General features: G+C 38.3%; 1 protein-coding gene across 1 annotated transcript in view; it reads left to right on the plus strand.

Annotated features, from left to right (window-relative positions):
* Spmip7 (sperm microtubule inner protein 7) overlaps nucleotides 1–3,954 on the plus strand; it is a 44,426-nt gene extending 40,472 nt beyond the window's left edge. The window contains exon 9 of the mRNA XM_090332831.1: nucleotides 3,725–3,954. Within this exon, the coding sequence (XP_090188957.1) occupies nucleotides 3,725–3,848 (124 nt within the window). The 3' untranslated portion in view covers nucleotides 3,849–3,954. The remainder of the gene's footprint in view (nucleotides 1–3,724) is intronic.
* Nucleotides 3,955–12,220: the final 8,266 nt, after the last annotated feature.

Consider the following 12,220-nt stretch of genomic DNA (forward strand, 5'->3'; position numbering starts at 1 on the left):
TCTTTTATTATTACATATGAAATTTTGGATTGCCTCTTGTATTTCTTTAAAGAATGATATTGGGATATTGATGGGTATTGCGTTGAATTTGTAGATAGCCCTTGGCAAGATTGTCATTTTCACGATATTGATTCTTCCAATCCAGGAGCATGGGAGGTTTTTCCATTTCCTCAGTTTTGCTTTAATTTCCTTTTTCAAGGTTTTAAAGTTTTCATCACACATTTTATTCACATTTCTTTATAGTATTGAATCTTTCATATACCTATTGGTCATTTTCATGTCTTCCTTGAAGAAATAGCTATTTAAATTTTTAATTATTAAAGAATTTATTAACATTGATTTTTAGATCACATTTTAAATGATGTATTTAACAAACAAGTATTCAAGAAGGGAATCTCTATATACAATCACTAGCACTTAGATTTTACAACATAATTAAAATTAGGCTTAGGGTGTGTATGTCATAGATACATATTAATCTAAGTAATAAAACATTATGTCTATAGAGTCATAAATTTTTATGTATATGTAGTTGTGTTTATATTTCCAATACCATGTCCATAGCATTGGGTATGCAAATATTAAGTCCATGCTCTTATACTGTTTGGATTTAATAGCCACATATTAAGGATACCATGAGCCTTTTGTTCCTTTGGTCTTGACTTGTCTCACTCAACATACTATTTAATTTTTTTACCCATGTCAAAATTGGATTATATGTATCTTCTGCCACTTTTTTATGTGAGTTCTTTTTTCAATATTTCACAGTCTATATGTTTCCTCCTCATATTCATGCTTGTTTCTTTTGCTATAGCAAACTATTTGGTTTGACACAGTACCATTTTTTTACTTTTGATTTTGTAGCCTGATCACTGTTAAGACACATTCTTAAATGTTATAAATCCATTTCCAAAAACAGAACTTATAGGAATATTGATAATTAGCGTCTTTTACTACATATGTGGGATATAAAGAAAAATACCAAAAATAAGTATGCCATTATAACTGTCATTTAGTTTTAGTTTTTCTGTACCAAAATAAAACCAATCAGTATACAATCTTATGGCCGGATAAATCATTATTTAAAATGGATATAACTCAAAGATTTTCATTAACACAGACAAATGTTTCTAATTGGAGACCTTTTTAAGCCCTGTTTATGTTGTCACTAAGATAATCAGACATCCTAACAGTTCTAGCATATCTCCACAGTAACCAATGTGTGAACCACTCAATGAATGTTCTTTATCTTTCTGCTAAATCACTACTTCTAAATGGAAAACTAAGCCTCTAGAGTTCAAGCTCAGAAAATACCTTAAGCACTCTGTGGGGATGCTCACACACAGATGCATGGCTGATCCTTGAGTAGAACCCCACAATTGCTTACAATATATACATAGAGGCCATCTCTTGACAGAAAGCATGAATATAGAAACATCTGAGGTGGCCTCTCTGGAGCCCCAGGGCCTGAAAAAAAAACAGAAAGAGAGAAGGGGTGAAAGAAAGAGAGAAGAGAAAGAAAGAAAGAAGGAAGGAAAGAAAGAAAAAGAGAGGAAGAAAGATTTCCAGGCATGGTGGCTCACACTCAGGAGGCTGAGGTCTGAGGATCAAGGTTCAAAGCCAGCCAGGGCACAAAAGAACCTGAGACTCTTATCTCCAATTAACCTCTAGAAAATGGGAAGTGGGGTTTGGCTCAAGGGTAGAGTGGTAGCCTTGACCTGAAGAGCTCAGGGCAAATGCCCAGGCCCAGAGGTAGGGCAGTAGCCTTGCGCTGAAGAGGTCAAGGGCAATGCCCAAGCCAAGTTCAAGTCCCATGACCCACAAAAAAAAGAAAGGAGGAAAGAGAGAGAGAGAGAGAGAGAGAGAGAGAGAGAGAGAGAGAGAGAGAGAGAGAGAGAGGAAGAAGAAGAAGGAGGAGGAGGAGGAGGAGGAAAAAGAGGAGGAGGAGGAGGAGGGAGGGAGGGAGGGAGGGAAGGAGGGAGGAAGGATGAGGGTAGGAGGAAAGAGAGAGGAAGGAAGAGAGGAAGGGAGCTAGGGAGGGAGGAAGGGAGGAAAGAAGGAAGGAAAGAGAAATCTCAGACTTCCCTCTGAGCCTCAGATCCTATTCCGTCTTGCCTCCTCCCCTTTGCTCCATAGCATCTGTATCTGTATCTGTTGGCCTATGCTTATGGAGACATCCAGTTTTCAGACACATCCAGTTTTCTCTCCTCACCATGTCCTTTTCAACTTCTCTCTCATTCCCCCCCTCTCCTTTTCCTTTCATTTGTAAACTTCTTGAAGAAGCAACCATGCTCACTCCTGTCTTTCTGTCTCTATTTCCCACCCCTCTACTTCCCATTTGGATTTTGATACCACCAGCAGCATGAGATATTCTTGCCTGCAAGATTGTGGGCTGACAAGGAACATGAGGATAGAATACCGCGCTGTCCTTAAATGCAGAGGTTAGGGACAGTGCATCTGCCATCATGGATCACCGTGATGAGAGACTGCAGTGATGGCTTTGAGGTTTTAAATTGCTCAAGTTTGGCTTTCAGTGTTAAGAGATATCAAGTTCACATGTTTACCCAGGTGTGCAGGCTCCCCAATGTGCCATGGGGTTCATACTGGGATAGGAAACAGAAAAAAATAGAGACTGGTGGAGGAGTGCAGCATGAGGAGATGAGGATATACATGAAACAGATAAGAGGGCATATTGTGGATCTCCAAAGGGAACAGGGGTGCAAGTAGTTCCCCCAGATCTGATCTCCATTACAGTTTTCTCCTACCACACTATGACCTCTGTGGGGATTGTCCTCTTTACTCTAATGGCTGCTTCTTACCACAACCCAATGATCAAAGCAATATTCATATTATAACTACCCACTGCATCATGGTAATCACAGCATAAAACAAAGCCCTTTGGGGCAGAATCACTGCATAAGGTCTCTTCCCCACACTAACCCTGAAACTATGGCTTGCTCAGATTTCACACTAAAAACACACAATTGAAATCATGGCCCACTCACAGCAGAAATGTTCTAAGCTTGAGCTTCCAGGGCTTGCTTATGGCAGTATGATGCATATCAATGTTGAGAGCACCACCTCCAAGCAACACAGGAGTTCTGGAACTCAAGGGATAAAACATCACCTGTATTGCTTTATATTTTCATGGTTGTACTATTTCTGTTAATCCTCATGACAGATTTGGAATGGCACATTCATTCCTACTGAGTAGGTCAGCAAACTGAACTTGCACACTGTATGAGCTGATAGCTTCGGAAGACAGAAAGAGGGACACATTCTGCCCTCTGCTTTCACCTCTCCTCACCTAGTGGCTGCCTTCAGTTTCAGCCCCAGCTCCCTCATTCTCAGCCACCAACCTCTACTTAGACCTCTCAGCTTTCCATCACATATTTTCTATTTCTTCTTTACTATCTCTCCCTGACTAGAGAGGATTCTGTGTGGATGCCTTTTCTCCAGGTGGACATACTTCCTGAGTTTCTCTAGCACCCAGCCTCCATCCCATCAGAGACTTTCTGCAGTAGTCATCCATTAATTGACTTCCTTTCTCTAGACTCATTTCCTTTCTTAGCTTCTACCATACCTCTAGGTATAGAGATCTATTCTCTCTCTCTCTCCTCTCTCCCTCTCTGTCCCCCCCCTCCATTTATACTAGTTGGAGAATAGATGAGGGGTTATATGCTTTTATACTGATTACAAGTCATTTCTTCCTTCACTGTTGCAGCATTTTGCGGACAGGCTTGAAAATGGAACACTTCGAACACCAGGCACCACTATCCCGAATGGTCACCACTGTGAAGCCCTACAACCCTTTCAACAGAAAGGAAAAAGTAACTCTAGATTTCTGAAGGAAACCACAGCCTGGAAGCAGGCTTCTAAGTCCCCACCCACTTCTCTGGGGAAAAGGCATTGTGCAGAGCCTGATTGGGGAAGTAAAAAAAACCCAGCCCAGCAGATTCCACATGCATTGGTGTCAGTTATTGTGTGAGTCCTGTCTCCAGTCATTGGCCTCTCAGCTGAGCCTGCGAAGCCCCAGTATGTGATGGCTCTGGGAGCCAATGTCCATGTGCATGTTTAAATATGTCCATGTAGTCTGTTCATTTGATTTTGCAATGCCATCATACATTATTACAGTGAGGGTTTCACCCATACTTTGCTATTTGTGTGTGTGTGTGTGTGTGTGTGTGTGTGTGTGTGTGTGTGTGTGTGTGTCCCTGCCCTGAGGCTCAAATGTGGGACTTGAATTTGGCACCATGTTTGAGTTTCTTTGGCACAAAGCTACTGTTCTACCACACTTGAGTTACAATTCCACTCCTGGCTTTTTGGTGTTTAACTGGGGATAACAATTTCATGGACTTTTCTGCCTGGGCTGGGTTTGAACCTCGATCCTCAGGTCTCAGCCCTAAGTAGCTACGAATACAGGCATGAGCCACTGGCACCAATCTATACTTTGCTATCTTATAACTAGGAAACACCAAGCCTAGGGAAAGCTCAGAGGTATGTATTTAGAATTAAGGTGTGTTTTTTTTTTTAGATATCTTATTAGTCCACTTCCCTTTCTGTTTAGATTGTATAACCATTACCAATCATTAAAAAAAGTAAGATCAGTTTACTGCAGTGTTTCTCATGAGTTCTACTTGACATATCCTTCTTCCCTGAACTTCAGCATACACATCCCCTAGAACCTTTTGTGAACTCACAATTGTTTTGGAAAGTTGATGGCCTTCTTTTGTCATAAAGAAAAGGGAAATTCAGCCTTCTTGCTGTTGTTGTAGAATAAGGTACTGCCTCAGTGGACCAAGAAATAGACTTTGGTGCTGACTTCTGACCACAGAAGAAGACCAGCCACCAAAGAGCCTGGAATCCTGACTTGCTTTCAAGAAAAAGAAATGACTTTACTAGAATCTACTATCATAGCCAAATTATTTCCAGAAATAGAAAATCTGTTAAAAGAAGAAAAAAGACCAAAGTAAGAGCTTCTAGCTCTGAAGAATTCTGACCATGCCAGAAACAGGGCAGTATGAACCTCCTGTGACAAGGAGATAAATTAATGTAGGTATTTGAGTCCTACTTTTCTATATACATCCCTAGAAGGGCACTTGTCAGAAGTGTTGCTGTTTTACACAAAAACCTCTGTTTATCTTTCTAGACTTTTATGTGGCATGGCACCAATAATGCCTTGTGATCTGAGATCTAAAACCATTTTTCCTTTTTATTTTTTTCTTATGCTGGTACAGGGGCTTGCATTTTTGCTCAGTGTTTTCCTTATAGCTGATACTCTAACATTTGAGCCAAGCCTCTACCTCCAGAATTTTGCTGGTTATAGGGAGATCATGTCTTGAGAATTTGTTGCCTGAGCTGGCTTGAGATTGACATCCTAAGTCTCAGCCCCTTGAGTAACTAGGCTTGTAGGCAGGAGCCACCCAATATGGAATGGAAATACAGCTTGTTTTCCAATTCTCATGGTACAGATACCTAGGTGGTGAACATAACAATGGAGTTCTCCAAAGCTATTTCTACAAAGATGTTGGCTTTGTCTGCAGCACTCCTGGGCTTCATTAAGAAGAGAGGAAGCAACTCTCCATTTGCTCCATAATTCACTCAGACTTCATAAAGATGAAACAGAAGTCTATCTCAGCCAGTCACTCAGAGCATAGAACTCACCAGTGCTCTTGGCCTTACCTGTGAGTGTGAGGTGTAGTTAGGCTTCGGTAATCAGAAGGGCAATGAACATCATAAAAATCAAGGAAGAAGGCCAAAGGAATATGTATGTGCTGAATTTTATCTTGGGTCATCTCAATGTGTCAGGACCTGGTTCATGGGTTCTTCATCATATAAGCCACTTACCACCTCTCCATTCTGCCAGGCACATCTCATTGGCAGTGTCACCCAGCATTTAGTTATCTTTAAGAACAACACAATGAGAAGACCTTTTATTTTTATGTGAGCTTAAAGTCACAATCACCATCTCTTACATGGTTTTCTGCTCAATGTTGGCACCCTGCCACTTGAGCCACACTTCTACTTTTGGCTTTATGCTGGTTAATTGGAGATGTCATTCAGATTTAGTTGTTCAGGCTGGTTCCAAACTTTGATCCTCAGATCTCAGTATCCTAAGGAATGGGAATTACAGATACAAATCACAGCACCTGGCTGGAAACATCTTGTTTTAAAAATAAAATTTAAGTGAAGTAGTTAATTAGGAGAACTGTGTTGCCAAAAGAATACAAATGAATGTTAATAACATTATTCTGGGCAATTGGGATGTTGGTATCGCAAAGCAGCATAGAAAAATCTAGGAATGAACTGATAGAATTAATACATGAATACAGGATAAATGATCAGAGAGCGAGTCAATAGATGACAGGAGGAAATAACAAAATAAGGGTAGTTAACAAGGTAGTGGTGTGTGTGTGTGTGTGTGTGTGTGTGTGTGTAAAACTTTTCCAAAGAGAACAGATGTCAGAAAGTACAAAAAAGAAAGAAAACCCATTTAACATCTAAAAAAATTCAAACAAAACTTTTGTGGGAAATATATCAGACAATGGGTTCCTACTGTCTAATGAGGCTGACTATACTTAAAAATGCTTTTTATCAGTAGAATCAAGACAAAGAATCATAAGAAAATTTAAAATAATAGTTGGCCATCTGAATGGCCAATGAATAGAGCATTTATGCTTTCCTGTTATTAAAGAAGTGGCTGCCGTTCCTTCACTCTTCATCAGTTAGTTCTGGTGAGAGGAAGGGGTGTCATAATGCAGCATGCTTGGAAGTAACACTAGTCACACTTCTTTGGGGGACATTTGAAAATGTTCCAAGCACCTGTGCAAGTGGCATATGTTTCAACTTAGCAATTTCACTGTTAGAATTTTGTCAGGCAAATAATTGCACAATTGAGCAAATATGCTTGCATAAGGAAGTTAAACATGCAATATTAATTGAAAGAACACAAGTAACTTAATGCCTGTCAAGGGGAAATTTGACAAATTGTTTGACACAAATGCAGTCCGCCTCTATATCTGTGAGTTCCACATCCCTGGATTCAGATAACTGCAGATTGGAAATTATTTTTTAAAAAGTATTTCGTCTGTGAACAGCATATATACCCTTTTTTCTTTGATTTCCAAAATGCAAGTATTTATAGAGCATTCATATTGTGGTAGGTGTTGTAAGTAATCGACAGTTGATTTACAAGGGATGGTGTGTACAGGTGAAATGCAAACACTATGCTATCATATATAAGAAACTCAATCACTGAGAGGAGAGGTGTCCTGAAACACAGTAAGATGAATGTATGTGAAAAATACAATAGAATTTTACTCATTCATTAAAAAGAATATTACATCATTTACAAACAAACTGGTGGACCTGGAAAACATTATGTTAAGTGAAGTAAGTCAGACCCAGAGAGACAAAGGACACATGTTTTCTCTTGTAGGTGGGAGCTAGAACTAATTTATTGTTGTACAAGGAAACATATACAGGGCTGTATACAAGTGCACAAAAATGGTATTTTCAGGGGAGAATTCAAATGATATAAATTTGTCTGTGAGAAGGCAAGGTGGGGCACAGAAATGGTGCAACAAAAGGCGAATAAATGCAGCAGTGTACTCACTTGAAACTATGTTGAAAATTAACTATACAACTTGTAGGTAGGGACAGAAGGGGAAAAATGGGAGAGAGGGAGGGAAGAGATGACATTGTCCAAAAAGAAATGTACTCATTACCTGACCTATGTAACTGTAACCCCTCTGCATATTGTCTTTATGATATCAATAAAATTTTTTTTGCCAGTCCTGGGCTTGAACTCAGGGCCTGGGTTCCTCAAGACTAGTGTTCTACCCTGATCTACCGCACCACTTCTGGCTTTTTCTATGTATGTGGTACCGAGGAATTGAACCCAGGTCTTCATGCAAGCTAGGCAGGTACTCTACCACTAGACCAAACTTCTGGCACATAATTTTTAGAGTTCAATAAAATGAACACCAGGAAATAGCCACTTGAAAGGTGGAAAGTCTAGGAGAGAGGGTAGAAAAATGAAGAGAGGAAGGAGGAGAGAATGGATTCATAACGTTCAGTGAATAGCCTATGAAACTAAGAAGGTTGATGGGAAGGGTTAGGTTAGGAGGAATGGGGAATTAAAGAGATGACATCTATCAAGATGTAGTATAAAATAATTTATTGAATGGTAACTTCTTTATAACTACCTAAATATCACAAAATATAATTTTAAAGTATAACACATTAGAAAGATAACAAAGCTCAATATATTTTAGTATTATTGTAGAATATGGTGCAGCAATCAGTAAATGTTATTAGAGTAGTATGCATTTAATATTTTGATTTCATTTGCATACATACTTAAAACAATACATGGAGGTGTAAAATACATAATAATTCTTAGTTCTAGTACATATGTGACTGAACTTCATGCTATAACGAGATACATTTTCTTTTAAGTTAGGAGATTTTAAAAAGTTACAAAAAGATGATACACTGAAGAGTCCTCAAATTCTTATATAAATATATTTAATGTTTTCTGTCTATTGTTTATAAAATATTTAATTTATAGTTTAGCAGTTGTACAAAGAGGTTTCTAGTCAGTTTGTGAATAAAATGCATTCTTCCCCATCTCTCTCAACCCCATGCATCGCTTCAATCTTCCTAGTTCCATTTCATATATATTTATATATTGAATATATTAACTGAATTTGCCCACCCTTCCTCTCTTTCTTCATCTACACCATCTTCTTCACCTCAGCCCACATGTTACACATTATGGTATTAATTTTGTTAGACTGAAAGTTATAACTCTGAAACCCTCCCCTGCATATCCCATGATATAGTTGATATGTTTGTGCATATATTCTTATAACACATACATGTTTACATATATGTAGGTATATGTGTATGTAACATACATAATATGGAAAATATGATTATATGCAAATACGCTTATATATGTTTGTAATTTAAAATTAACTCATTAATACGAGAGAAAACATGCATCCATTATCTCTCTGAGCCTGGCTTACTTTAGTAAGTATCATGTTTTTAAATTATGTTTTAATTATCTTTAAGTAGTTATATAAAAGAATTACTACACAACAAATCAGGGTGTGAATACAATGCATGTTATTGGATGTCACCTCTTTCATCATTCTCCAGGCCCATCCATTTCCCTATAAATAACAATGCTATTTTTCCTGATGTATAAATATGTACAGTGTGCGAGTATACATACTTACATATACATATAAATACTAAGAAAATATTTGTCCTTCCTAGAGAACTGGTTTCACAATCTGATAAATAAGCCCCATTCTGAAGCCATTTCTAAATTTTGAATGTTTATAACATATAGAGGAATAAATTATATGAAGTGCTTCTATTTCCCTTTGCCTGACAGAATGATCAAAGCCAATTATATAAGTATATTAACTTCGATATTTGAACAAAGTTAAGCTGAGGTTTCACATTCAATACTGCTATTTTAAAAACTCCTTTGAGTCATTCTGGTACAAAGCACGGCAATTCTGGTGGTTTGTGGATCTGTTTCCTCACCCACCCACACATGGTTTTAGATTTTTTCCATGTCTACTTTAGGATTTTTTTCAGTATCAGGATCTGCCTTAGAGCCTTGAGATGATTGAAAGATAATGGAATATTTTAACTAAAATATTTAAAGTATCTGTTTTTAAGTATTAAACCCATACTCTAGCAACCCATACTCTAAAGGATATATGTTTGGGAAGGGGGAAAAAAACATGAGAATGTTCCAGAAGTAATGCACCCACTATCTGACAAATGTGAATGTAACCCCTCTATGCATTACCCCAATAATAATAATAATAATAATAATAATAATAATAATAATAATAAACATGTTTGCTCCATTTGGCCCAAAGTAGATTGATCTCTGAAAGAACAGAGTTTGGCCTTAGAACCTATAAAACTTCTACACACACACACACACACACACACACACACACACACAAAACAAAGAGAAAATACCAAATTATAACAATATGGCCATCTTCCTGGTTGTATTGAGGTTTGTATTTAGGGTCTTGCTAGACCAGTTCTTTACTACTGGAGTCAGGACTTCTTCAAAGGAGGTTCAGTTGAATATTAAGTATATTTCTCTTCAAACATGTTTTCGAGATGTATGTTTTAAAGCATCCACTTCAAATATGGTATTTCTGGGTTGGAGTCATGGCTCAGGTGGTACAGTACCAGCTAAGGAGTGAAAGGAAAAGTCCAATAGCAAGTTTGAGTTGTAGTCTTGGACAAAAGAAATATGGCATTTCTACCTTTGCTTTCTTTTTTTTTTTGCAGTCTCTTTTATCCTTGCTTCCTTTCTCTTTCCGTTTTTGTTTTCATTCTTTCCATTTTTCCATGCTTACGTTCTTTTTATCATACTGAAGACTTCAGTTTACCAGCATGGGTTGTAGAATCAGCTTGAACCAGGTCCAGGATCTGCTTCTGCCTCCCAGATCCACAGCCTTACCACTTGGAGCAACAACCTCCTGAAAAAGAGATCACTTGACCTAATTATTAAAAAGAAAGAGGAAGAAGAAGAGGAGGAAGCAGGGGGGAGGGAGAAGGGAGTTATAATTATAAGCACATGCCAGTAGCTGATACCTATAATCCTAGCTACCCAGGAGACTGATCTGAGGATCATACTTCAAAGCCAGCAGAGGCAGAAAAGTCCCCATGAGACTCTTATCTCCAATAAACAATTCAAAAATGTTGGAAGTGACACTGTGGCTCAAGTGGTAAAGCACTAGCCTTGAGAACAAAGAGGCTCAGGAACAGCACCTAGTCCCTGAGCTCAAGTCCCAGGACCAACAACAACAACAAAAAAAAAATGTTGTGGCTGGGAGTTTGGCCTAGTGGTAGAGTGGTTGCCTAGCATGCACAAGGACCTAGGTTTGAGTCCTTGATACCACATATATAGAGAAAAAGCCTGAATTGGTTCAGTGGCTCAAGTGATAGAGCTCTAACCTTAAGAAAGCTCAAGGATACTGCTCAGGCCCTGAGTACAAGCCCCAGCATGCGGACAAAATGTAGTTAATAATTATTTAGTTAGTTAACTAATTAAATAACATTAAAACATTTTTCCAAGAGAGTTGTGTTTCTACATACCCATTTATATACATATACTTGAGGAATGATTCAGTAGAAACTAGTTATATATTTATCATTAAAAAACTTTACTTCTGGGCCAGGAGTTTGGCCTAGTGGTAGAGTGCTTGCCTAGTATGCTCGATGACCTAGGTTCGATTCCTCGGTACCACATATTCTGAGAAAAAAGCTAGAAGTGGTGCTGTGGCTTTAGTGGTAGAACTCTAGCCTTGAAAAAGTCCAAGGACAGTGTTCAGGCCCTGAGTTCAAGCCCCAGGACTTGCAAAAAAAAAACAAAAAAAAAACCTTTTACTTCCCCAAATGAATATACTGTTTGGAAATGGTAATCCATGAATTATTTTAGCTTTGTGGTAGCAACTGCTAATCCTTAGGCTATTGGTGTTAGAAGGTGCTGAATACCATTTTGTAAGCCTACATGAAAATGTAAGTAAGGGGCCAGAAGTATGGCCTAGTGGTAGAGTGCTTGCTTAGCATGCAGGAAGCCCGGGGTTAGATTCCTCCATATCACATACACAGAAAAAAGCTGGATGTGGTTCTGTGGCTCAAGTGGTAGAGTGCTAGCCTTGTGAAAAACCTGAGTTCAAGCCCCAGAACTGGCAAAAAAATTATATATATATATATATATATATATATATATATATATATATATATATATATATGGTCTGGGTATCATGCTCATTAGTGCTTCTTTCTTTTTAATTTTTATTTACTTTTTTTCATAAATAAACTTTATGTACTTACACAATCTGCCCAAATGGTATTTAGAAACAATACTGTTTTACTTAGTATTCTTGCACTTTATTTTCATCATGGTTCACTTTGAATACATTCATGATCATGGCTGCCAGAGCAATTCCCATTTCACCATCTATGACCATAGGTTCCCTACACCCTGGTGAAGTTTGGCATGAAAGCTTCACTTCCACCTTTCCATTTTACTGGACATAGGGAGGCGGGCCAGCTTCCTCCCTCCGGCCCAGGCATTGCTATTTACCCTGGTTGGGTTTCCGGGGCAAATACCACTGGTCTAGTTTGAAAACTGTAAATGGAAACAACTTACTTGACTTCCTTA

Source organism: Megascapheus bottae, chromosome 5 (genome assembly GCF_031878675.1).
Source record: "Megascapheus bottae isolate mThoBot1 chromosome 5, mThoBot2.hap1, whole genome shotgun sequence".
In the NCBI taxonomy this organism is placed as follows: domain Eukaryota; kingdom Metazoa; phylum Chordata; class Mammalia; order Rodentia; family Geomyidae; genus Megascapheus; species Megascapheus bottae.